Below are 27,625 nucleotides of genomic sequence, written 5' to 3' on the forward strand. Positions count from 1 at the left end.
TTACATCTGCTCTGCAGAGTGCCCAACAGTGCAGAGAGATGTCTGAGCTGACCCGGAGCATGATGATCTGCAAATCCAAGTTTACAGTACCAACTTGGCTTTATAACGGATATAAACCATCACAGCTGCAGGACTCAAAGCGTTGATCTGGTGTAAAATCACAGTCTTTTCAAAGCTGTTTAAATGGGGAGATGTTAACTGGGTCAAAAAGTGAAGTGATTATCCATGCCATTTTAATCCCACAGCTGACATAAATTTGGTATACAAGTAGAAAGCCAACCGTAACTTGATGATATGTAGTCAGTGCCTGGTCCTGTCCCACATCAAATTTATTCTTCTGGGAAATCTGATAGAGCACAGAGCTGGTTAATGGTGATGAAACCACAATGGGTAACTACCTGTCCATGAATCCCTGACTAGATGACTTCCAGCTCACAAACCTGCTGTGCAAATGGCTCATCTCAGAGAGTGGTCTTGCTCATCTCATTTGCGATGTGGGAACAAGCCTGAATGGCATACAGCAGAACTGGGTGGACTTAGGTTGACTAGGAGTCAGCCATGTATTCGACATAACTTTTTTCAGACGTCCCCAGTACGTAATTTTGACCTGAGGGAGGCTCATTGATCAGAGATTATCTACAAAATTCAGAGCCAGAACTGGGTTATCGGGGGGCACGGGAATATGGGTCCACACCTCTGGTTCCCATCAGCCTCTGAAATATCTCACTCTCTGCCCAGGATTAATGGTCTTTTGCAGGAGCCTGGGGGAGGCAGGGAGAACAAGTACTCGGCAGGGCTCTGCCTCTCCCCGCATTGCATCCACGCCTCTTGCTTTGCAGAGTACTCACATTGATGGGCACAAGAAGAACAGTGTGCGGCACAAACTGGTCTCCTTAACACTCAAGAAGAAATCCAAACTGACGGAGGAGGTGAGAGGAGACGCTTGGCCGCCTGGCAGCACAAGTGCCATTGGATTGTCTGCAGCCCTCTCTGACTCTCTTCTGCTTTTCCCTAGACAACATAGAACCAGCCCTCCTCTGGGTTTGGCGCTACCTGTCTCTCTGCCTGAAAGATTTAAGGAGTGTTTAAGGGGAAAGGTTGGCTTCCCGTGTCTCCTTGAGTCATTCTGCACCTCGCGCCGGCCTCCCCTCGGCTCCCGTTCTCCATCCATCCAGCACCTTCCCTCCCCTCTTTCACAGCCCTCCATCCAGCTGCCGATACCTCTCACCACTCTCTGATGGTCTGAATGTTATCCCTGCTTTTAGCTTCCTGCCCTCCACCATGGCGTAGGTAGCAGAGGTCGGGTCTTCAAATGCACTCACCCGTCCTCTGCTCCTCTCCAGTGCCAGGGGCAAAACTCCCCAGGGGAGCAGTTAGCCCAAGCTGAGAGCTTTTGAAAATCCCATCTCAAAAGAGTGAGGAGCAATAAATCTTTTTTTTGGGGGGGTGGGGATGAAAGCAATGCAAAGACATGGATTCAGTCTTCTTTTACACACTGCCATGTCCACTTCCAGAGCAGGCACCATCTCACCTGGCTATAGCTGCTTGAGAGCATGAAGATTGCTCTCTGAGATAGTCACCCTCCTTCCCTTTAGGGTCAGTGGGGAGAAATAGGACCCAATCCAGCTTACCTTAATGTGGCTCTGAACGCACTCTAGAAATGGCCGTCTTCCTTCAGTGACTCTAAATGGAGACTGGGTTGACTAGCTCAGAGAGAGAGCTGGTAGGTGGACGAATGCCATCCCTGTTTTCACAAACAGCATCGTGCTTATGCGCTTTCAGCTGCATCATTAGCATGGGGAGCAGGTCCATTTTGTCAGTGTTTTAATGATTTTTTTTTAACATGGCTGAGTTAAAGGGACAGGTCCTCCTTGGCAGTAAGCTGGGCTTATTCCAAAGATCCTTGGTGGCCCTCTCCCAGCTGCAGGACCAGCTCAGAGCTAGGACGCAAGGGTGCCATTGTAGAAACCGTGGGGAAAGACCAAGCAGGTGGGAGTGTGACTAGACAGGACCATTTTCAGCTTCACCCGTATGTGATTAAAGCCAACAAAGTCACACCTTCCCATCGCTGACAAAGTGCTAGGCTGAAGAACTTCTTAGACCCCTCCTGGCTGGCGGAGGAGTCCTCCTGGGGGAGCACCACACATTTGGGATGGGGGTGGGGGGGACATAGTAACTGGCTGTACTGAAAGAGAGCAATGTGTCTGGTTGGCAGGTGACAAAGAGACTTCACGATGGTGAGTCCACGCTCCAGGGTAATAGCATGCTCGAAGACCGACCCACCTCCAACCTGGAAAAGCTCCATTTCATTATTGGTAATGGCATCCTCAGGCCAGCCTTAAGGTTAGAAATCAAGACAAAGGCATAAACATGCCATTCTTTTCATTCCATCATCCTTGAGCTATTCTTGTCCAAATGATTGTGCTATTGTGTGCAGCTTTACAAAGCTCTCATCATATAATTTTTCTGGTTGTGTTGTATAATATGGGCTGGGCTGGATCATGGTCCTCGCTGTCCCTATCAGGCCTGATGGGAAGACCACGCAGAGGGACTCAAATGCTTCTGAAAGTGCTAGTGGCTACAGGATTGTTTTTTTAATGCTCACTCTTGTTGTTCACTACCCTTTGTTTTCTATTTGACCATTTAGATCTCTTTTGTTTGTGTGAATATTTTTAATGGTATACTAATGAAAAACTTAAACTCATTTCAGTTGCTAAATTAAGCATTCAAAAATTGGAAAGTGCCAAATTAAGGTCAACTGCACATCTTTGGTTTAGCCCATTTATGTGTGTGTGTGTTATAATACAGTCCTTGTTTATGTAGTCTCACGCTCTTTTCACTCACACCTATCTGCTCACTCCAGAAACAGGACGGGCATCCTCATCTGATGACCAGCTTCTCTAATTTTCATTTTATCCTCCCAGTTCACCATGAAACCCTTAGCCTTACTTCTCTGCACAAAGTCTGCTCTGAAGGCAGACCTGGTAGTGTCCCATGGGCTTTCCCATGGGTTGTCAGTGTAACAGGCTGGCTAACATGAGGAAGTACTGTTATCCCTCATTTTGCATGTAGAGAACTAAAGTTAAAGTCAAAAGTGGACGTTAAATCCCAAATTGAGATACCTGTCAGTGTACGTGCCTGTTTGGACGTAAAAGCTGGACAAACCTTGACCTCCACTGGAGCTGATGATAGTTCTCAACACTTCCACAAAGCAAATTCAGGTGTCTCAAGAGGAACAGCCAGCAAATGAAGACTCCCAGCTGATGGCCCTCTATGAAAGTTAGTTTAGGAGCCTCTCTTGGTATTACTGGGAAATCTTTGTTAAGAAGCCAGAACAGACTCCATCATCAAGAGGTGACATTGAGCTTCCTTGAACCTTGAGACTCCCTTTTATTTCCCTCCTTCTCTAAGCAGTGTCAGTCAGCAGTGGGAAATCTCAGCTGAAGCACAGGGAAGACTCAGCAGACGTTACAGGACTGATGATGGATGGCATTTTAGAGACCCTGCAATGATCAGGGTGACTATCATTAGGACAGTTACATTAATATCCTTGCAATGTTAAAATGAACTTTTAACTATCAGTCACATGCAAACAGGGTCTGTCTCTCTCTCTGTTCATGTTGAAAACCACCACTTCGTTAACTCTAATGCTTTTTTCATTCCTACTGCAGGGATGAAATCTATTGTCAAATCTGCAAGCAGCTGACCCAGAACCCATCCAAAAGCAGCCACGCCAGGGGTTGGATCCTGATGTCCCTCTGCGTGGGATGTTTTGCTCCTTCTGAGAAGTTCGTGAAGGTAAATTGTAGATGATATTTGTCTCAGGAATTATCTGCCATTACATTTTCTTTTCCATCCATGGGACCAGCTTTTCTCTTGGGTTTCACAGTAGAGGGAATCCTGGTGTTTATCTTTGCCAGGAATGAAAAATGGCATAAAGTTCCTAAGAAAAGCATGCGTGATCCCAAGTTCAATTTCTAAAGTGGATCAGATGAGTCACTCCTGAGAAGTGACTCTCTCTTTCCTGTGACTTTAAAGGGATTGTAGATAACCAGTTCAGATGATGCCTCCTGCACTGTAGATGTGTGAAGGTGTGGTTAAGTGACTTCTGGCAGGAAAGTTGATTGTGGGAGGCTGCAAGTGGAATTTGCACAGCCAGAAGAGCCCACGTCTCCTCTATTTCTCATGTGCAAAGGTCTATGCATTCATTCAAGTATCTACTGGCCTTGACAGTATGACCTCAGCATGTACTCTAACAAAATTGGCAAGGGATGGTACTACACAGCTAATTATAAATATAATTAATATAAAAAAATGCACATAGAAAGGGAAGTGTTTAATTTACCTGGAAGTATGTTTGCATAGTTGCTCTCTGCATGCCACAACTTACCCCATCATGTGTCATACTGAAAACGTCCAACTCTAAACAGCCACATGAGAGATGACATGGTATGTATCTTCAGAAGCACTGTGGATCAGCAGGACTGAAGTCAGTGGGACATGCTAAGTGGCTGACACTTTTGAAAATCAGGTTGTTCTTAAGGATTTTCTTTTTTTCTGGGCAAAGTTTTGTTGCCTAGGTTTGAACAGTCTGCCTTCCAAATGAGTTACACACCTAGAGTCTGACTAACACCCACTGGCCTGTTCAAGTTAATCCCATGCCTGAGAGTTTGGCTGCCTCAGGACAAAGGGCTCAGCACCATGTCTTTGCTTTGCCATGATATAAGACCTCCTTTGTCCCTCTCAGATCTTTGAATGTTGGAGCCTGGACCTGCTCCCAAGCCTGCTGGAGATAAGGGTGTTCCATTAATTTCCATAGATATCAGATCAGGTACTGGGTCCTCAGCCAAGAACAGAAATCCTTCCTTCATCCCCAGGCCTTGCCAGTATGAAATCTAATAAAGCAGATAAATCACTGGCAAAGTGGCAGAAAATTAAATTATGTCTGGAAATGAGATCTGAGAAAGTATGCCACAAGAGGTTGTGTGGGTTTAAATCTTTAATAGCGGAAGATTATTTTAGGTGAGTGAAGCACTTCTCAGAAATAATTTATGGGTAGCTCTGGAGACTCAGACATAGAATCATAGAACCATAGAATCATAGAATAGTGTGGGTTGGAAGGGATCTTTCAAGGTCACCTAGTCCAACCCCCTCTGCAATGAGCAGGGACATCTTCAACTAGATCAGGTTGCTGAGAGCCCCGTCCAACCTGACCTTGAATGTTCCCAGGGATGGGGCATCTACCACCTCTCTGGGCGACCTGTTCCAATGTTTCACACGTACCTCTGCCCAAAGTTACGGTCCATGCTGAAATATGTGGCAATATTCCTAACAGCTTCGGAAAGGATTTATACTAATTCTGCTCTTATTCATTACCCTTTTCCAGCTTGGGCTGTTGGAGATGATAGGCAGCCTGTGGTGACTGAAGCTCCTCGCGTATGAGTGCAACCAACACTTGCAGCAGCCCACACTGTGGTTACCTTTCAAGGCCCCAGTCTTGCAAACAGCAACACACAGGCAGTGACGTGGGCAATGTCTCGGAGGTCCTCTGAAGCCACTGTAGTTATCCATGGGGACATCATTGACACCTTCCAGCTTCAAAATGTTATGTTTTGAGATAAAGCATTCTCGTGATGAAATGTTAACTCTGCCCCCGAACCACATACGTTCCCATTCAGACTCACTTTTTTTTGTGAAAAGCAGAGGAATATTCAAAGTTTGTTGAAGTTCAGTGAACTCTTCTGTTTTGAAGCTACATTAACCCAGGCCACCTAGCCCAGTCTGTTCTGGGTTGGAAGACAAACTCCATGTCAGTGCCAGACCTTACTCTCAGACTCTTAATCTATTAGTACCGTGTTTTCAGGAGTTAGTAGCCGGCTGAAATCTGATTTACTATGAGTTCGCTGACTGCTGCTTTAACCATGCAATAGCTACCATTGAATGTATGATAGCCACGCATTGGCTATCAGCCAGTTAGCTAGATGACATTTTGTTAACCTCACGTCTTTTTCAATTGATGCCGTAACTTCTCATTTCGCAGTAATTATCCACCATTTTAATAGAAGGAAAAGCATGTAAGAGTAAATATCTCCTAGCATTTCTTTCCTATACTCTGCCATGCAGCGAATGTTGTATCAGACTCCTGGATACTTTTCTCCTGAAACCTCTAGGCTCTAACTTTGATAGCAGCAATATATGGAAAAAAGATGAGGAATTTCAGGAAACAGTTGTGCCTGGAAGTTGTTCCACAGTCTTCAAAAGTGTCAATTAGAACTGAACATTTTGAGAAGGATTTAGCTGATAATGAGGCAGTCTTCGATATGTTTTCCTGCTCCCATATATGAAGGTCACGCTTTGGATCCCATTAGACACCTTTATCGCATCGTATGCTAAGCATGGGTCAAGACACATTAGCACTCCTGTTCTTTGTACCTTTCTTTCAACTAATAATGGACTTCTTTGGTGGGAAGGTTCAGTCACAAGGAAGGAGAAATACAAAAAATATGTAATTACATAGTTATTATTAACAGCATAATTAAAACTACACTTTCACACAGCATCAGCTGCTTGCAATCATTTGCAACAACTCCCATCCCTATAACCTGGCTGTATTACCTAGTTATTTCAGAGTATCTCTAGAAGTTATGATTGACAGAGATATCTGTCTCTCTACACATGTTATTTATGGACTGACAGTGTTATAGAGCAGTCTGTGTTACTGAAGGAACAGCTATGTGTTATGATTCAGAGAACTCTTTATCTATCTATAAAGTCTCTCTGAAAAATATGATTTACAGAACTGTCTTAGCTACCTTTTTAACCAAGATATTTATGTAATATTTTCAAGTGTATTATCTTTCATATTGTGGAAGTCACTGGATTCAATTTTCTCTACAATAATGTGATTGTATTTTTAACATACGGTGAAGTGCTTCAAATTCCCGTTTAGGGTCTTATAAAATGCAGTTTAAAATCTGACTAAAGAAACATCTGTTTAATGTAATTGTGAAAGATCTTTTGTACTGGCAGCTAAGTGTTCTGAGTGGCATTTGCTTACAATTCCCCTGGATCATTACTTATACATCTTTTTCATTCACTCCCGTCTTTTTGGCCAACACTTAATAACATTTTATACTACATCTTTAAAATACAGAGATAGAAATCAGTGGCAGCAATAGCAGGAATAGAAAAGCCGCTGCACTGGCTTCGATCAAAAGTCTGTCTAGGCTGGTATCTTATCTCCACCGAGGACAGAAATGCACAGTATAAGAACAAGGCAAGGGTGCAGACTGTCCTACTCTCTCTCCGCTTCCAGCAACGTGATGTAGGAACATCCTGAGCCTGAGCGGTATCACTGCCATTAGTCCCAGAGGGCTTTTCTCCAATAAAACATTGCTTTTTAACCTTTGCAAATGCTTGGCCTCCAGAGCCGATGGTCTAACCAATGTGTTCCCTGCTGCCAACAGTATTTAAGGAACTTTATCAACGGAGGCCCCCCGGGTTATGCTCCCTATTGCGAAGAGAGGCTGAGGCGGACGTTTGCCAACGGGACAAGGACGCAGCCACCCAGCTGGCTGGAGCTGCAGGTACGAGCCCCTCCATCCCCTCCCCAGGCAGCTGGGGCTCAAGGTTCAAACCTTTCACTATCACGGGAACCACATCTCTGGCAGGACAGAAAGTAGGGCGACAAAATGCCTATTTCTCTCAAGAATTTTCAGGTAATTCCAAGATATTGCAGTCCCTGTGCATCCTGGCTTTGCTCCAGAGTATGTTGAAGATCAATCCCTTTGGCTACATCAATACTTGTAAATTAAATGTGCTCAAGAGTGCTCTCGGGCATTGAGGGCAGCTGGCATGGAGCAAGCCCCCATGTATGCTAGGAAACTGTCTTCCAGATGAACGTGGCTGCAGGCAAACTGCCTGCTGAGAATGGTCCCTGGGACTTGTTCGGAGATAGCCATAGCTGGAACAGGCACAGTTAGTGCAATAATTGCTCATTTTCTGTGCTGTTTTACTAGCATAGACAGCTGTGCTCCAGTGCCCAGGAGCATTCCGAGGCATGCTTGGATTTACTGGATTAGGCACTTTGATGAATGAACATATTAAATAAAAAATCTGGGACTTCCAAGTGCTTCCAGTGGCTGACCGTACATTGTCCTGTTGAGAAGTATGTTATGGTAGTATTGAAACGCAGCCAGTCAGTGGGGTCAGGAATTAGAAAATGGTTACCACAGTTGGGTGGAAGAGTATGTAGGTAAATAGTCTTGATGAGATTGAAATACCCATGCCTTTATAAAGTTTGACTTTAATCCATTAGGCAACCAAGTCCAAGAAACCGATCATGCTGCCTGTCACATTTATGGATGGGACAACAAAAACGCTGTTGACCGATTCTGCAACAACTGCTAAAGAGCTCTGTAATTCTTTGGCCGACAAAATCAGCCTGAAGGACCGATTTGGCTTTTCGCTTTACATTGCACTTTTTGACAAGGTATATCTTAAGTTATGTTCCTGACTAGCCTATGAAAGAAGAGGGAGGTTCTCCTTGCCATCACATATCTTCCAGAGGGCAGAAGGACCCTGTCCTCTGAGCAAATGGCCAGCCTTGAGGTCAGGAAGGAACATTTCTACAGTGCAAGTGCCAGCATGATTTTCACAATAGGAGTAGTCAAATGCTGGAGCAGTGTTGTAGAGACACTGTGAAATCTCCCTCCTTGGAGATACTCAGAATTTAACAGAAGGCACAGGGCAACCTGATCAAAGATGGACCTGCTCTGACCAGTGGGCTGGACCAGAAACCTCCAGAAATGCCTTTCCACCTACATTATTCTGTGATGCTATGCTCTTACTCTCAGTCAAGCTACTTTGAGGTGAATTTCCAGTAAAACAAACAGCCTGGATTTTTATGCAAGGGAGAAACTACATTTAATTGGAAAGCTAATGGTTGAAATTAAGCTTCTAAAATGGGTTCAAATCTGAACTGCCATACCTGCATTGGCATTTAACCCGATTTATTTAACCTAAAAACATACCTTTTTCAGAAATTCTGTAAAAATAAAGGTGAGCATAATGAGAAGGGAAAACAGACCTAGGGTAAAACTTCATCAGGTGAGACAACAGCTGCAAGCCAATGAAACAGAATTATTCCTCCAGCTGTTGTGTAAGAGGATGAAGTATATTCTCACCTCCAGATGTGGCCACCTCTGCCTGTGAGTGGAGAAGAAAATGGTTTATACTCCATCATCTTGGTCTTTTTTGAGGAGACATTCATCCAGGGATGTTCACTCTGAGGAGATATAGTGCTTTAGGGCTTCATGCCAGACCACAGTGAGGAGACAGAGGTGATAAATCTTCTGTAACAGGACAGGCTTTTTACTCTGGGTTTGTCTGATGCTTAGCGTGGTTGGATCCAAGTCCATGATTTTGAAACAGGGTGTTTCAAAGCGGAGTATGAATAAACAATACTTTATAATGGGACTGTTGGCTTTGCTAATTCACGCTGATGCTCTCCTTTCATTCTGGATGGGAAACGGGCTCAAAACAAAATGGCTCAGTCAGCTATGCTGTAGACCTATTCAGTCTTTGCTGGCTAGCAGAGATAGATACTTTGATTTATTTTGATTATAAAGGAAGTCTGGATGAGTGACTCAGAGATAGATATCTCTACCTAGAAAGGTCAGCATTTAGTTGGGTGAATGCCACATTTCCCTCTGCCCTGACCAGGTCTCCTCACTGGGGAGCGGCAATGACCATGTGATGGATGCTGTGTCTCAGTGCGAGCAGTACGCCAAAGAGCAGGGAGCGCAGGAGCGCAACGCGCCGTGGCGGCTCTTCTTCAGGAAGGAGATCTTCACTCCTTGGCACAACCCGAGTGAGGACAATGTGGCCACCAATCTCATTTACCAACAGATCGTGCGAGGGGTGAAGTTTGGGGAGTACCGGTGTGACAAGGTATGTGACCTCAGCAGCTACTGGTCTGGTCCAACACGTATCCTCGACATGGTGAAATAGGTTTCACCAAAGGGGATGAGAAATCTTCCTCCCTGAAGACCTGCCAGCTTGGGGATTATGGTATTCACTTGGGAAACAGTAGCTACAAGAATCAGATCCTCTTGGCTGGGGACAGACTGGATGCTGCCATGTGCTGCATGAGCACTCTCTCCTGGTGAATTTTGGATGGGAGAGCGAACGGCCACTTCATCCATCAGCCTCGGTTTGGAGGGCCACAGGTAGTCTGTAACCAGATCACCAGATCAGGAATACACAGCAGGATCCTGTTTGGTGAATCCTGCTAAGCCTTAGACATGAGAGATGCTTTTCAGGATACTCAGACCTCTGCCATGTAACACAAAGCCAGTAATGCTGCCATATGCTGAAGGGACACTGGCAGCAGAAACCTATGCCTCTAGAGTCTCTGGGAACTTACAGAATTATTCCAGTGTCACTGAAATGAGCATCTCAAGAAACATCAAAATCTCTGACAATATGTCCATCACTTTTTTTTTTTTTTTTGCTTGTGTTTAAAATCATCCAGGTGTCAAATTGAAGATATCTCTCTTCCCCAACACCTAATCATTCTCCTGTGGTCTGGTAGAGTCCAGTCACCTTGGGAACTATATCATCTTTTCCCATTTATATTGCATTAACTGCAGCTCTTTTATCCTATCAGAAGTCCTGCCCTTTCTTCCTCCCCTTCTCTTCCTCCTGGTCTCCTTGTGCTATGTAGCTGCACTGAAGGACATTTTACAGTTCTGCATTACGCACAGGTGCTTCAGTTGCTGGGCTTCTCAAGTATGAGAAATGATGGATACATGCAGTTTTCAATCATTAAACTCTGTCTACCATAGCAAGATCACTCACTGCTGACTGCAGGTATCAGAAGCAGACTGAACTGCAAGGAAAGACCGGGACAAGCATGTTCACACACAGTACAGGGTTGCATGGTGCTGGTCACTGAACATGTTAAGGCTTAGTCATAGCTTTTAGTGGTCAATCTCCTCAACTTCAGATGTGCAAAGAGCACTGGTGAAGTTCTGCTGAAAGAAAGCATCCCCACATCATTCTGAAGCAGCAGTACATCCAGCCTCCAGAAACAGCTCCTTGAGTGGTGGAGGATGGATGTCGAGGTGATGGCCTGGTAACAGCATTAACTTGGCTTGTTTGGCTCCCACAGGAAGAAGATCTGGCAGAACTGGCTTCCCAGCAGTACTACGTGACTACGGGTCAGAGATGGTACTGGAAAGGCTGCTAAATCTAATTCCATCCTACATCCCAGACAGAGAGATCACAGCTTCGAAAACAGTGGAAAAATGGGCTCAGCTCATTATAGCTGCACATAAAAAGGTGGGGACAATAGATAACCTGGCAAGGACCAAGGCATGCTTCAGTAGCTCCGTGTGCCTTTTAAACATATGTCAGACATCATAGCTCAGCTCTTAGTCTGGCCTGAAGCTAAATCAAAGAGAAAGGGCAGGTTTTGTACTAGCCATATTCAGCTTTACCACTGTTTTTGAGGCAAGATCTGACGGAAGAAGACAACCTGCAGAGATTCACTGTGAGAAGCAAAATGCCATCTCTGTGGTCTCATTCCTGTCACACAGGACTGTGGTGTCATTGGTTGTATTACAGTGGCGGTTCGTGTCTCCAGGCAATGTCAGGACCTCATTGTGCTAGGTGTTGTAGAAAATCTCCCTGACTTCCATTAGAACATTTGTGACACCCTCCCACAGCGACACCTTCCGTAACTCGTTACCCATAACTCACGACCAGTCACCAGGGTTGGTCATCCAGGCATGAGAATTGGCATTCATTTAACAGCAGGAGCCAGCTTCAGATTAAGACCCCTAAAATGCAAGCATCTCCATGTGTGTCAGGAGTCTCACCTCCCGTTACTGTCAATGGAGACCCAGGGATGCAATTCAGTTGGATCTTGCAGGTCCTCTGTCAGCCTGTCAGCTACATACAGAAGTGTCAGGTGTCTGAGGATGTTCTAAATAAAGCTAGGTGCCTGTGCTTAAGGGCTGTTGAGTGTCCATTTCCAGCTAAAGGACTGTCAAGCCGAAAGGTAGACACCTACCTTAGGGAAACCCAAAGTTAGCTGGGACGAATCCCACCCAGACTGGTCATTCTAGATGCTTGCCCAGCCTTCTCAAAGTCAAATTATTCCCTGAAGTAGGAACCAAAGGGACTTCGTCCAAACTATCGCTTGTTCCTGTAGGACTTTGTTTGGCCCTTATCCACAGAGACCTCAATTAATATTAGTTCCAAGATCCTCAGGTGACATGAATTGGTTTTGTTTGCTCCTTTCCTGGATAGAACTGGGTTTGTGCTTCATGTTTGTTGTGGTTTACTTTGTCTGTAGGGAATTTATACTCAGAAGAGGGCAGACCCCAAAAAAGTCAAGGAAGAGGTAGTGGATTTTGCACGTTTCAAGTGGCCTTTGCTGTTTTCTCGGTTTTATGAAGCCTTCAAATTCTCAGGTGAGTCAGTAGAGCACATTCCCAGAGCACAGGATGCTCCAAAGCAAAAGGAAGGAGAGATAGGGACTCCACAGACAAGAAGACTTAATAGACCATCTAGCTGGTCTTTTTTCGATACATTGTTTTTTGGTGCATCCTGATTAGCAATGACTCAAGCTATGAGTCTGCCACTATTTCTCTTACTAAAAATAACACTGAGTTTTTTGATCATTGCATCCTCCTTTGAAATGCACACATTTTCTATATCCTAAGACCCTTCCTGAACTGATTGTATGTCTTGTCTTCAATCCAGGGCCAAGCCTGCCTAAAAATGATGTGATTGTAGCTGTCAACTGGACAGGGGTGTACTTCGTGGATGAACAGGAGCAGGTTCTCTTAGAGCTCTCCTTCCCAGAGATCACGGCTGTGTCAAGCAGCAGGTAAGGAGGAACAGACTTAGCTGGTAATCTCACCATAAACCAGCCTTTTTCTAGGCTTTGCCTCTTGATGCCATTATGTTTCTTCTTTACGTCTCCTATAAAAATATATCCTAGAGGGGGAAAGCTGCAAGGGCAGAGTTTCACCTTGGCCACCATTAAAGGCGATGAATACACTTTCACCTCCAACAATGCAGAGGATATCCGGGACCTGGTGGTGACCTTCCTTGAAGGACTAAGGAAAAGATCCAAGTATGTGGTCACTCTCCAAGACAACCCAAACCCTGGTAAGTAAATGGTCCAGCCCAGTGGTAAACATATAGATAGATTAATTACTCCCAAGGGGTTTGGAAAAAAAATCAAACTAATGGTTGTTTTTCCTGCAGTGGGAGAAGAATCTGGGTTCCTCAGCTTCCTCAAAGGAGACCTCATAGTTCTGGACCAGGACACAGGAGAACATGTGATGAACTCAGGGTGGGCTAATGGGTTCAATGAACGGACCAAGCAGAGAGGGGATTTCCCAACCGATTCCGTCTACGTCTTGCCTACAGTCACCATGCCTCCGCTGGAGATCGTGGTAAGCTGTCTTACAGAATGGCACAACTTGATACAAAGCCCGAGGATGTCAAAGCCTTCCTCAAGAGCTTAGATCTGGCCAGAGTCTCCCTGATGATAAGGTGGAAACCAAAGTGGCTGAGAGAGTGACAAGTTGTCCAAGGCAGAAGTGATCTTAGCCTTTCTTGTGGTCTTGTCACTTTGAACTTGGAATATCCATGAATCCTGCTACATCCCTCCAGCTGGCCTGGTTACTTGAAGGTGTATTTGGGGTTGGAGGGAACCACTACATTCGTGTAAGGAGATGTAGGATCCAAAGCACATCATCTTCGTTAGGAAATGATCCACACTACAGAAACATTTCTTATTCCTTGCATTAGCGACTGAGAATGGCACAGAGAAATGACAACTGCACAGTTCTTACTGACTATTAACTGGAATTAATGGGTTATTCTTATCCACTCACTGTTCTTCTTTTCATTTTGTATCTGCTTCCTCTCTCTGAATACATCAGATATATCAAATATACCAGGTGACAGAGACATTTTCATCCCACAGGCACTGGTCACGATGACCCCTGACCAACGACAAGATGTTATCAGAACCTCTCAGCTGGCAATTTCAGACAGTGAAGAGAGAGTAAAGCCATACACCCTGGAGGAATTTTCCTATGATTATTTTAGGTGATTTTTTAAACCATCCTCAAAAATTACAGGAATAGGAATCCATCTCCAGGTAGCTTGGGAACCAGGAAATTTTTGGCTACTGGAAAAGACTCTGAATATCCCCTTGTGTGACTTTGTGCAACTGCAACCTCCAGTTCAGGTCATGGCATTTGAGCTGTAGGTTTTCCACAGACAAGGTTTTCTTCAGATTGGCTCAGCACAGGTGTAACTGTATGAAATTTATTATTATGTGGGAGGCTGTGCCTCATGGTCTGATATTCCTTTCCTATGATCCCATACACAGCCTCAGACCATATAGGCAGCAGCTGAATTAGGTGCGGGCATTTTCATCTCAGCTCCAAAGATTTAAATGCGGACCACTGCTGAATGCAGCTGACCAGACTGATCCCAAAACTCCCACTCCTGTTCAGATGGGCTGGCAATCCAAACAAGCAGACCAGATCCTCTGGGATGTCTTCACCCTGGTAGGCTTGTTCTGCTCGGCAATATTCTTTCAGTGTTGCTGCCCTGACCATCCATTGCCATCATCCTTCCTCTTGTGGTTAGAAGCTTTTTGGGGTAGAGAAGGTTGTTTTGGTGTCCGTACTTGGGTAGGGTCCTTAAGGGACTTTTCTGAGCCCTGGGAAAGTACAAGTGGTTATCTTTGGGCAGAACTGGAGCTGGATACTCGCTAAACTGTGAAGTCCCATTTGGTGCAAGAGTTCATTAGCCAGGTGCTGTGAGCAACCTTCCCAGGTGAAACATTGGCCGCAAGCTGTCCCTTTTATCCCTGTAACCTCTCCACCTTTCCTCTTGCTTTGCCTTTGCCACCAGGCCACCTCCCAAGCACACCCTGAGCCGAGTCATGATCACCAAGAGCCGTGGGAAGGACAAGCTGTGGTGTTACACCCGTGAGCCCATCAAACAGCCGCTGCTGAAGAAGATCCTGGGCAGCGAGGAACTGTCCCAAGAAGCTTGCATGGCTTTCATTGATATCCTTCCACTGCCTGGAGGAGCCCTTGGGCAACAGGTCTGACAGGCAAAGGGCTGAGCAGGCTCTTTGGGGCCCCAAGCAAAGCCCTTGGAAAGGTTTGTGGTCCCTCTTAAGGGCTTTGGGACCATGTTGCAGGCTTGGAGATGGGTCTTGATCCTGAAATCTGTACTCAAGCATCCTTGAGATCTGAGGGGTGTCTACTTCTTAATAAATGAGGGCCAGGGAACAAGTTCTTGAGTCCTGCTGGTCCACACTGCTTAGTGGTTAACTCACCGTCTCTGTTCTGGCTTGCTTCAGCTGTGTCTCTCCAAAAATGCATCTGCTGTGGAAGGCTGTAGCCCTAATCAGTGTGGATGCAAACCAGTCCACATGGCATCGGGGACGGGGTTTGATGCCTGAATATCCCTTACTTGGCAGAATGTACACAGCATGGGAGAGATGAGCTGAGTGCAGACGTAGATCCAATCTGTTGAAGTAGCCTTTATTTTTTGGTGGGGCTTTGCTCTAGGATCCCAGCTTCATGGTTTGAACATTTCTCTTGGTATAAGCCTGTTACTGATCGATATTACACTATTGCTGCTACTACTGGTTTCCTTTTACTAGCAAACAGTAACAGGAGGAGGAACTAAAAGAACTGGCAGAAAAATAATAGGACATTTGCAATTTTATCCTTTTCCTCTTGCTGTGTCATACATGTTATTTCAGAAAACTGTGGCCTGTTCTCGTGCAGAATAGTTGCAATATGGCATGATAGTGAAGTTATGGTCATTTGGTTTATGTTACTGCAGCTCCGCTGGTGTCTGACACTAGCTGAAAATCTGGTCTTTTACAGTGGTACCTGTATGTGTGATCAGGTAACACACGATCACACGCAGCTTTCTTAGGTCTACATATCCTGACCCCAAAACAATTCTTTCGACCTGAGATCATGCATGATAAAGAGAGAGAGCTTGCTGGACATCTCCCAAAGCAACTTAAAGCCTTTACCATACACTGTGCCCCCTCCACCAAATTGCAGCCACTTCTGCAGTCATGTGTAGGATGTCTTTAATCACATCATCAACAGAAGGGCTTCCCCAAACATCCTGCTTCGCTGATCCTTGACTCCTACCTCCCACCAGTGCTGAAGTATATGGGTGACTACCCATCCAAAAGGACCCGCTCAGTTAATGAGCTGACAGACCAAATATTTGAAGGTGCCTTGAAAGCCGAACCCCTGAAGGATGAAATCTACTGTCAGACCCTCAAGCAGCTCACGGACAACCACATCAAGTAAGAGTTGTTCGTTCCCCTTGGCCCAAATGCACTAGCCTGTGTTGGGCAAAGCAGATCTGAAGTGTCCATGCCGTGAGTGATTTTTTTCCTCCTGGGTCTCTCCTTGTGTAGGTACAGTGAAGAGAAAGGCTGGGAGCTGTTGTGGTTGTGTACAGGCCTTTTCCCTCCAAGTAACATCCTCCTGCCCCATGTCCAGAGGTTCCTGCAGTCCCGGAAACATCACCCCTTGGCGGCAGACTGCATCCAGAGACTCCAGAAAGCCCTGAGGTATGGCACCAAAAGACCTCCTAGTCCTGATTGTGCCACAGCATCCGAATATGTGTGAGAAAATATGAGTAGGAGATATTTTGGTGGCTGGGGGGACAGTGGAAGCTCACAGCCTCTCTCTGTGTTCAACCAAGCTGAACAAAAGGGGCACTGGGTGGAGGATGTCACTGATAAACTGTGTGGGAAAATAGAGATTAATTCAGTTGACTTTGTCAAGGTCCACTTAAGTCACCTACAACCTAAGCAAATACACATTCCCCATTACAATTTTTCTTTCTTCTTTTTAGGAGGGAAAAAACCTAATATTAAGAAAGTAGCTGAAGTTACTCAAAAAAGAATATGTATTAAAAAGGAAGATTTAAACAAAGGATTCTTGCTTTGATGCTGTGGCACTTGCCACCTCGTGTTTTGCAGGAATGGATCCAGGAAGTACCCGCCCCATCTGGTAGAAGTGGAAGCCATTCAACACAAAACCACCCAAATTTTCCACAAGGTTTACTTCCCTGATGACACTGATGAGGTAAACAAGGGAGAAGGAAATTCTTCTTTTCTGTCAGGATGGCTGTCAATTTTCTTATTAAAATCTCAGAAGAGGCTAGTGTTGGTTCTGATTCAGAAAAACTCAGCCTTTCTAGAAGACTCTGGACCAGAGCAGTGTAAAGAAAACCCATCCTTATCTACCCTGACCAGCTCAGGGGTTTGATTTACTGCAATTCACGTTTTTCAAGACATGGGTGCTGTGCTGGTGTTCACTGGAGGCTTTATAGTATGACCCCAGAAAGAAGGAAACCGGGTGGGTTCATCTTCATTCACTCGCAGTGGTTCACAAGCCTTGGATATCAATTATTTGCAGCCTAGACCGACAGATATTGTCCACCCAACTATACCCAGCGGGGTACCATGATGGGGCTCCCTGGGGACTGGGCAGACTATGGCAGCACTGGCAAGTAGGTGGCAGAAATTATACCTTCTGACCTGAGATGATACAGAAATCATACCTGCATTCAGGAGCCTCTCATTAAGCATCTTACATGCTAATAAGGCAGCTAGTTATATTGATGCCAGAGCAGATATGCATGTCCTTGCAGATACTGCTGTCTCATGCTACTGATTAGTCTTCCTGTGAGGCTCGCATCATTTTCTCCCCTCATGCCCTTGGGCACAACTAAATTCCTGTATTTCCAACTGGATTTATGTGTAAAGCAGTGCACACCCATGGAAGGAAAAAGATGATTCCTCTCCAGTGGCTTGCTTATCTGTAATGGAGAGTTGAGAGAACTGTTGGGATTTGTCATCACTTTGAGTAGTTTTTTCTACACGACCAGCAATAAGCATGACACTGCTTTATACACATGCATCTGTGTGAGAGCCAGTAGAAGGAGGCAGTGGGGACTTCTGCACTTGGATGGGTTTGCTGTGATCCTTTTGGTCATGGCAGTCACCCACGGGGACCGGCAGAGTAGCATCATTCCAGTACAACATGCATCTGCACTGAAGAGCTGCTGAACACCAGCAGCACTGAGCTCCAGACCGGTCTCTCGTGGGATGTGGAACACGGGTCCTGGTGGTTTGGTGGTTCAGGCTAACACAGTCATGCATGTGCTAGTCAGAAGCTTAAATTCCTTAAACTGCTACGAACTGAATCTCTTCAAGTGGGCAGAGCAAAACTGAGGCGATGTAAATGCTGAGCACAGCTCAAAAGGCAAAACGGGGAGTGGGACCTGCATGCAGGCGGGACAGTCCTTTAGATATCCCATCCACACGTAAAGCAGGAGTCATCTCCCCTCTCTTCAGCTATCTAGAAGTCAGGCATTTGGTCTAAGCCAGGCATCTGACCTCCTCATCATCAGTGGACAGGCAGTTGGGACAAATCAGCCTGGAGGTATCTCTCTCTCTCTCCCTACTCTCCCTAGACAAATAGCTCTGAGACCTAACTGGTAGATCAGAAAAATCTCTTGCCTTGTCTGGGGAGCCCCGGTTAAGCCAGCACAGGATATAGATAGAGCATCACGAAGCACAACAGTACAACAGTAGCATGGCTGAGCTTCTGCAAATGTCCCTTCCCATGCCCAGAGACACAATCCACCAAGTCACCTATTTCGTTGGTGGTGGGCACCTAAATCCCTTTGTGCGTCTGAGCCTAGAGTTCCTCAGACAGCATAAAGTGGAAATTAACCTTGAGGTAGCAGTGATGAGGATCTTCCTTTCTTTGTAGGCATTTGAGGTGGAGTCCAGCACGAAAGCCAAGGACTTCTGCCAGAACATCTCCAACAGGCTGCTCCTAAAGTCCTCTGAGGGCTTCAGCCTCTTCGTCAAAATCTCCGACAAGGTGAGTGACCCACCCAGAGGCTGGGGTAGCCCCGAGGCACTCGGGGTGACCCACCTGCCAGTGGGTACCCATTGGTAGAGCCAGAGCTATCTGCGCCCTCACAGGTGACATGCATTTCTCTGCAAGCAGTGTAGTGTTTCTAAGTCAGATCCAACCTGCTACAGGGGAGATTTGCGGTCCCACAGCCTTGATTTACAGCAATGATCCCAAAGGGCTTAAAACACAGACAGGCAAAGCTCTCCTAGCCTGTTGCTGAGTCAGGTTTGTAAAAAGGGACTATGTAAGAAAAACGCGCAGCTTAGAGCTGCCTCAGGCAACAGGGAGAAATCTATGGACATAGTCATCATGAAGGGAAATGAATTGCTCCAGTGAAACAGGAAGCCGCAATAAGGAGTAATGGGTGAAATCAGAGACAGAGCCTGCAGCAAGGTTCTGGCGGTGGCTTTCTCACGTCAGCAGTTTGTAACACATCAGTGTAACCGGGTCAAAGCAGTGAGCAACAACTATAGGAGATGGTGCAATGGCCAACCCTGCCTGTGGCCTCTTGCCACTTGCTCAGCCTTCGTAACCATGTACCATGTCCCCCAGGTCATCAGTGTGCCCGAGGGAGATTTCTTCTTTGACTTCGTGAGACACCTGACGGACTGGATAAAGAAAGCAAGACCAGCAAAAGATGGTAACAGTGACTTTTCTCCATTGTGGGTCACACAGAGCCCTCCTAGAGCTCTCCAGCCTTTTCAAACAAGATGACTGACCACACAGTCTGCCACGTCTGTTGGGCCGCACTACTGTGGGTGTGCTGTCTGCACCAGCCCCGAGGACATCACCTGGGAGATGATCTGTCCAGGAGCAGCAAGACCTCTGCTCCAGGGCTAGTCCTGGCCCCTATGAGGAGCTGCTGGCAGGCAGTGGTGGGAATCCAGTGGTGGGATTCATCTCACCTCGCTGCCCACATCCGCAGTGGAACTGGCTGCAGCTCTGCTGAACATATCAGTGGCTGCAGGACACGGTTCCTCCAGGGTGCCATTCCTCTGTCCTGCATTAGGCATGAGCAGTATCATTGAACCACAGTCATGCAAATGAATCCAGACACTCTTTCCATTTTATTAAAGCTTTGCAAGGGAAAGATGTGGTTTTCTCTGCAAGGTCAGAGCCCATTTGGCCTTGTGAGTGCCCCTGTCCCTGCAAGTTGTGACAGCACATGGGCACCGCTGGCTTGCAGGGACACCGATTGCCAGCTGGTATTCACAGCATTGCTCTTACATATCCACTCCCTGCTTCCCTTGCACAGGTATAGTGCCTTCCCTCACCTACCAAGTGTTCTTCATGAAAAAGCTGTGGACTAACACAACGCCTGGAAAGGACTCAATGGCAGACTCAATCTTCCACTACTACCAGGTACTCTGGGAGCCTGCAATAACAGTGGAGACTTGGGAGGAAGTAGGAATGGGTTACAAAGGATACGTCCATCTGCAGATGGACAAAGTCTTGCGTTAAATAGGAAGAACTCTTGCCTTAAACAGAGCACTACAAAGAGCGCTGTTGAGTTGCATGGCAAGGAGCAGCCTTCATGCACTTTAGGGTAACCAGCTCAGCTGGGATTTGGGCCAGCTGCTCTTGGGTGGGCAGCAAGAAACAGGAGAGAGTGTGTCCTGCTGGCAGCCTCAGCAGAGAGGCTGAATTCAGAAGCATCCTGAGGGTTTTCAGCCACCTCCATTCATGGAGATGAGCTGTGATGGTCCTAGGAGTCAGGTAAGAAGTTACAGTTCTTCTGCTCTTGTTTCTTCTGGGATGGAAGAGACACCTTCATGTCCCAAAGCGCTCTCTCACACACACATACACTCCCTGTGCTCTTGCCTGGATGCAGTGGTTATCCCAATATGACTGTATCCCTTAATGCTTGGGTTAGTCACTTTACACATTTTCAGACACTTTTGCTAAAGAGGGAATAGATTTTTAAAATTGCAAAAAAAGCACAAAACCCATTCAATTCCAAGTGGCCATTACTAGGGGTGGATTTCCTGGGATGAGGGAGGGTGAAGAAGACTGTAGGTTCACACACCTGACAGCTAACTTAGGGACCTCCCTGTTCCACACAACAGGAGGCTGTTTTAGACCAGAGAGGATCTTTAAACATTGAGTGTGGTTTCAGCTGAGCAGCTGCCTTTCCACTACACTCAACACAACTGCTATGAGTGTTCCCAGGGCACAGCCTCTTAAGCAAGGGCTGGATACCTCCACAAACTCCGTTTAACATCTGAGGGTGAAGGTCCGTGGTCATCCCCTTTATCTCTGTATCATTCTTTCCTCCATGCAGGAGTTACCAAAGTACCTGCGCGGCTACCACAAGTGCACACGGGAAGAGGTCCTGCAGCTGGCGGCTCTCATCTACCGGGTGAAGTTTGAGGACGACAAGTCCTATTTCCCCAGCATCCCCAAGCTCCTGAAGGAGCTGGTGCCTCAGGACCTCATCCGGCAGCTCTCTCCAGATGACTGGAAAAGGGTAAAACAGCAGCTTGAGTCATATGCCAGGCCTGGCTGGGGGAAGCCCAGTCTCTCGGGTGACTTGTCTGATGTTCAGCGTTGAAGTGGGGTTGCCAGAATGAGTGACCCATGGTCCCTCTCGAGCCTTAGCAGAGCTGCAGCCTCTCCAACATCACCAAGAGGAGGAACTGTACATGCGTGTTCATACATGCATGCCTTGCAGTGGGTTTTCTTTGTGCTGCATGTGGCTGTGGCTGTAGTGGTGGATGCAATGCCATGCTGGGAGAAGGTCTCATGTAAAGATCTATTGTTTAAGGCAGACTACTGGGTAGAGGGGTATTCTCCCTGCTTTACACAGGGAGAGCTGCGGCACAGGTACAGACAGGTCTAGAGCCGTAAAATAACAGAGGTGTCTCACTGCCAAGAAATAGTCTTACAAGACCTTTCTGTTTCTTGGGACTTGAACTCAGCCATGTGCCTAACCAGCAAGCTATCAGCTTCTCTGAGTTGAAGGTCTGTCAGTCTCCTCTGCTGCATAAATTGGAGGATCAAAACTTATAATCCCTTTAATGGAGTCACCAGCACAGCTCATCTGAGAAAGAAGGACCTGCCTTGGTTCCAGGCCCTGCTCCAGTGACCAGCCAGCACTTTTGTGAAGTGTTCATTGGAGCGGAGACTAGGACCAACCATCTTTGTGGGACTGATGCTCCTTCCCTGCAGACATCCCTGGTGCTAAGTAGTGCAAACCCTCCAGCTCTGTTGTGTTCTCTGTTGCAGTCCATCGTGGCATACTACAATAAACATGCGGGCAAAACAAGAGAAGAAGCCAAGCTTGCCTTCCTAAAGATTATCTTCAAGTGGCCTACATTTGGATCAGCATTCTTTGAAGTGAAGGTACCTGCCCTGCTTGGGGGTTCTCTGGCAGCTTTTAGCCAAGGTCAGGAGCCCCATATCACAGAGAGGTTCCAGGTATGCAGGGTTGTCCCAGTGTCTGGACCAGACTGGGACAACCCTGATGAAGCAGCGAAAGAGTGTGAGACTCCACATTAGTAAAGGGCCAATACACTCATTTGTTGCTGCCCTGCCTCTTTACGCAGACAGAGGCATTGTAGAGCTTCAGCATATCTCAGTCATTAGGTCTCTACTCGTAGCTGTGCTGCTGAAGAGCCAAGAGCCATTCTCTGTTTTGCCAAGGCAAAGGGGAACATGTGGTTTTCCAAGGGACACATCTGCACCCACCACAAACCAAATCCAGACCACCCACCATGGCACCAGACTCCCATCAAAGACAGTAGAGGCCAGCAGTCATGAAGTCTGTCCAAGTACTCTGGACACCTGATTGCAACTCCCTCTTCTCAATGACCACACAGTGAGCCTGGGCTGCAAACAAGTTGCTGAAATCACTCATCAGTTCCTTGAACTTGGGCACCCCATTCTCTGTTATGTCCCTCTCAGATGGCATAAGGGATCTGAATATATCCTGTGATTTTTCCACCAAAAGTGACTTGGTAACCAAGAAATCTGTGGCAGGGCCAGGAGCTGAGCACCCGTCCCCTGTGCTCTGTCTCATCAATCAAATAAATTGGAGGTCTTCATGGCACAGGGCTAGGAGAAGGGTTTACCAGCAGGAGCAAAACTGAATTTAAAGATCAGAAGGGGACAGAGCAGTGTAGTCTTGGCCTGGAGCTCCACAGCAGCAGGCATGAGGAGGAGCAGAACACCAGAGACTGGAAGGGGAGAGGAGACATCTGGGGTTTGCCAGCCTGTCCCAGCTTTTCCTTGCCAATGGAAACTCACTTTTGGGAGGCCACCAAAGGGAGCAAGGAACTTAATGCTGTCAGCAACTCACCCACTGGTTATCATGCATTTAGGGGATCTGTACTAAACTAGACAGCCCTGACTATTGGTGATACCTTAATGAGCTCTATGTTTATCTTTAAAGGATAAACTGGATAGCAGTTAATGGGCCACCAAATGCTGGCAGGAGAAGACAGGGAGAGAAGAAATAGGAAGGGGTCTGATTTTGCATGACACATGGCCTAACCAGTTCATCTCATTTCCAACAGCAAACTACAGAGCCAAATTATCCAGAAATCCTTCTAATTGCCATCAATAAGCATGGAGTCAGCCTCATCGATCCCAAAACCAAGGTAAGCAAAACTGAGGTCTTCACCAGATGCTCCTGAGCCCACTCCCCAACCCCTCACAGAGGTCATCCCAAAAAGCATGTTGTTCAGAACTTCAGGAGTTCTCATTAAGCCTAGTTAGAAAGGCTGGATAGCCAGAAAAGTTTCTGGAGGCAGAAATTCACTGTTGCACAGAGCCAGCCCAGCCTTTTCCAACAGGAGATGGATTGGGAGCATCAACTGTTAGGGCCCTGTAACTGGACGATACACACACTCCTTCCTTAATCCTTTCACAGACATTAGGACAGGAGCTGGAGTAAATGAGCTCCTACTAGTTACTTCCACCAGCCGCATGCTCATTCTAGTACGGCAGTCTTCCACAATCACTGGAGGATCCAGAGTCTTGCATCTCACTGCCGTTCCCATGAGGCCATGGTACAGTCTCATCAAAGTACACATCCTTGGTCTGCTTTGAAGGGAACTGAACGAGGACATGAGAGGCCCCCACAGCCCTTCATGAAAGTTGAGGCTCTCGCGTGTTGAGTCAGTCTTGTGTTCCCACCAGGATATTCTCATCACTCACCCCTTCACCAAGATCTCCAACTGGAGCAGCGGCAACACGTACTTCCATATAACCATTGGCAACCTGGTGAGAGGAAGCAAGCTGCTCTGCGAGACCTCCCTGGTAAGGAGCGTTAAAGATTATTGGGCACAGTTAGACCAAATCCTGACTTTGGCAGGCAAAATTAAATGCTTCCAGCAAATTGTGTCTCAGGGATTCTTTGGGATGAAAGTGGTCTCTTAGAAGAGCCCCCAAATGTTTTTTTTCTTCTGAATTTCCCATGGCTCTGCTCTACGGATCAGGGCTTTCACTGGGTCCATCACCCAACTTACAAGCAAGCCTGAGGTGCTTGGGATGTTGCCATCTCAGGAGCATGGAGCACTGCTCCCTGTCACTGGACTGAAAAGCACGTTAAAGGTCATGTGGACTCAGGGGATACTCTTGAGCCCTTTTACCAAGATCCTTTGCCCAGCTTGTCCCTAGTAACAGTCACAGCAACAAACCTCCTCCTAGACCATCTTGAACCCAAAGCATGAAGGATAAAAATTCCTGCTGGATTAATTGTTATTAATCTGAGGCATTCAGTATTTTGTTGGCCATTTGAAAATCCAGGTTCCATCCAAAGCTCCCTATGTCCTTAGCCTCAACAGCATCCTGGGACGGTGAGTTCCTCTATCTCAACACTGCAAATTACGTTTGGACTGTGTTCCTTGTGGCGGTGTCATTTCACCCAAGGAGAATGGTGGAACAGGTGAAAATGTACCTGAAAACTTGAAAGTCAACAACTGGTAGCCAGTGTGTTCAGGAGGCATGAGCCAGAGACTGTAAACTGTGCTCTAAAGGCAGGTAACATCTTCTCTCTCCTCTTCAGGGGTACAAGATGGATGATCTTTTGACCTCGTACATCAGCCAGATGCTAACAGCCATGAGCAAACAGAGGAGTGCAAAGGGTAGCAAGTGAACTGCAAGAAGCCACTGGCAGGTGGCCATGGGGCTAATTCACCAGCTGAGGCCTGTGGGATACCCATGCAGCTGGCGGAGGACCTTTGCCTCCCAGATGTGGAAGATGAGCCGAACACCATCAGGGAGTTCGCTGGACTCTGACCTTGAGGGCTCAAATCCCACCTCCCCTTCCAGCGAAGACGACTATCTCTGACCTCCCATTCTCCTTCCCCACCCTGCACCCTGATTCCATCTTACACGTCAAAGATTTCCAGGGGACACCACCACTTTCAGACAGGGACTGAGCAAAGACACTCCGGCATGAGGTTTGCCTGAACCCAATGGTTGGCATCGCAAAGGCTCTTGGAAGAGGATTTGTGTGTGTGTGTGTGCGTGTGCGTGTGGCTTGGTTTGGTTTGGTTTGGTTTTTTCTTAAGTAAGAGAGAGCTATCGGGATGCTAACGGCTTTTTGATGAGGTTCTGGGCATTTCAGGTTTGAAGAGGAATAACAGAGCCCTGACCCATGCTGGAAAGATGTCCAATGAACACTGCAGGGCTTATTTTTTGACATTACAAAAGAATACGTTGTGTTCTTAAGAAGGACAGAAAGAAAAAGCAGGCTGGGAGGAGCACATTTTAACTAGGAATCAGAATAAACAAACTACTGATCGAACAGGCTAGAGTACTAAAGTGCTGTCCGTGCAATGCTGGAAATATTTAAAGAACAAATTTTAAAGTTTTGTTTCTTCTTCTATTTATTTTTTAAAATATTAAAAAGGAAAAAAAATCCTGCATTTCGTGCCGGTATCTGGATGCTGACTTGGGGCTGAGAGTGACCTGCAGGACAATCCCTCGCCCAGGGATTCCCCCAGAGCCGTGATTGCCAGAGGCTGAGTAAGGCACATCTTTCCCAACTTAGGGGCTCAGCTGGAAGTGAAGCTTGGAAGACGAATTATCTCCTTTTGCCCCCTGTGCCCAGACAAATTAACCCTGGGAGGATCTTTGCTGCAAGCTTCAGTATGGATGTAGGGGTTTTGAAGTCCCCATGCTTGGAAGACTGAGGCCAAGCCTGTGTTGAGCTGTAATTCAAACATGAACTTGGCCATCAGGGTTGGAAACATATGATTGGAAAAATAATGATTTTATTGTGCTTTTGTGTGTGTTGCTGTATAAAATGGCTCTTTACAAGTCCCAGCTGGACCTGAACCACTCACAGCGAGGGCAAGCCCTTGATTTCAGTAGGCTTTTGTCCATCTTTGGTTGGCTGTACTAATCTGCTGGCTGGTTGTCCTGTCTTCCACCCGACGCCACGCAGTGCAGACCAGCCTGCTTTGGAGCAGAGATGGGACCTGCCAGCAGAGAGGAGGCTGAAACCATATTGTGTCTGGGGAGATGCAGGGGAAGGAGCCTGGGGTGCCTTTCCAAAATCCAGGCTTCAAAGGAGCGTGTGCCTGGGTATGGGGCATCAGGAGGGGTGGCAGTTGTTCACCAAGATCTGGTGCTGGCGTCACTAGCACTGAGTGGATCTCAGTAGATGTGGGAGACCTCTCTTGGTCCTGTGCATTGGGCTGAGTGGCTGCTTTCATAAAAGTCCATACTGTAGGGTGTCGTGTGTTGTTCTGTTAAGCTCAGCTGGGCTCAGTTCTCCAACACCACGGTGTGCCAGGCAGAGTCGGCAGCACTGCCTACCGGACCTCAAGGACCGTGACATCCGACTGGGATGTAGCAGTGATTTTGGACCTCGGTTGCTCCACCAAAGTGACTGAAATGCTGCACGGAGACATCCACCAGCCAGCCAGGGCTGCTAGGAGATCCCCTTCCTCCACCGTCCCCCTACCCAAGGCACTCTGGTGATGGGAGCATGGTTACACCAGCCAAGACTACATTGGGAGCCAAGCTGCCTTCTCACCATCCATCTCTGATGCTTCTCTCCCTTCCCCAGCTGCCATGATCCAGCTTTCCCAGGGATCCCACCTGTCCTTAGACACGTGCCCATCATCCCCACCACCACCACCACTGCTTTTTGTGAGTCTCCAGCCACCCCTGCTTCCCACAGCACACTCAGTAGATGATGCAGCACAGCAACGTTTTCCAGCGCTGTCCTGGGCCAGCTTTCCCCCGCCACCACCCTCGTCCCTCCACTTACAGCTCTGTCGGTCTCCCGTGCACCCCACCATTTTGGGGGGTGCTGGGACTCTGTGTGCGTGTGCCTGTGTGTCATATGTATTAGCGTCTGCTGGCCTCTTTGTATTCACACCAAGCGATGTAACATGAAAAACATATGTCCAAGCAAAATACTCTAATTAAAAAGCATCAAGTGGCTTGTGGAAGGCTGTTCTGCACTGCACGGTTGTGGTGGTGCTCCACGGGGAAGGGTGGGCTCAGGGCTCCCAGGTCTTCGTTGTGAACAAGACTTCTCCTTGCAGAGTGGGAGTCCTGGTGAGAGTATCCAGCAATGGGGAGCAAATCATCAGTGTGCCCAGGCTGGAAATTAAGTGAAATCTTTTCTTTTTGGGTAAAAAACACTGGAG

At 46.9% G+C, this 27,625-nt stretch overlaps 1 protein-coding gene across 1 annotated transcript in view; it reads left to right on the forward strand.

Annotated features, from left to right (window-relative positions):
• Positions 1-25,281, forward strand: part of MYO7A (myosin VIIA) — a 63,320-nt gene extending 38,039 nt beyond the window's left edge. The window contains 25 exon segments of the mRNA XM_050892421.1: positions 840-929; positions 2,216-2,343; positions 3,672-3,798; positions 7,467-7,586; positions 8,318-8,491; positions 9,724-9,951; positions 11,174-11,210; positions 11,213-11,343; positions 12,362-12,479; positions 12,772-12,898; positions 13,013-13,182; positions 13,282-13,472; positions 14,009-14,133; positions 14,950-15,107; positions 16,228-16,381; positions 16,496-16,651; positions 17,066-17,171; positions 18,867-18,980; positions 19,569-19,656; positions 20,272-20,378; positions 21,298-21,483; positions 22,242-22,358; positions 23,531-23,614; positions 24,156-24,275; positions 25,024-25,281. Of these exon segments, the coding sequence (XP_050748378.1) occupies positions 840-929; positions 2,216-2,343; positions 3,672-3,798; positions 7,467-7,586; positions 8,318-8,491; positions 9,724-9,951; positions 11,174-11,210; positions 11,213-11,343; positions 12,362-12,479; positions 12,772-12,898; positions 13,013-13,182; positions 13,282-13,472; positions 14,009-14,133; positions 14,950-15,107; positions 16,228-16,381; positions 16,496-16,651; positions 17,066-17,171; positions 18,867-18,980; positions 19,569-19,656; positions 20,272-20,378; positions 21,298-21,483; positions 22,242-22,358; positions 23,531-23,614; positions 24,156-24,275; positions 25,024-25,113 (3,246 nt within the window). The 3' untranslated portion in view covers positions 25,114-25,281.
• The last annotated feature ends 2,344 nt before the right edge of the window (positions 25,282-27,625 follow it).

Source organism: Gymnogyps californianus, chromosome 1, assembly GCF_018139145.2.
Source record: "Gymnogyps californianus isolate 813 chromosome 1, ASM1813914v2, whole genome shotgun sequence".
In the NCBI taxonomy this organism is placed as follows: domain Eukaryota; kingdom Metazoa; phylum Chordata; class Aves; order Accipitriformes; family Cathartidae; genus Gymnogyps; species Gymnogyps californianus.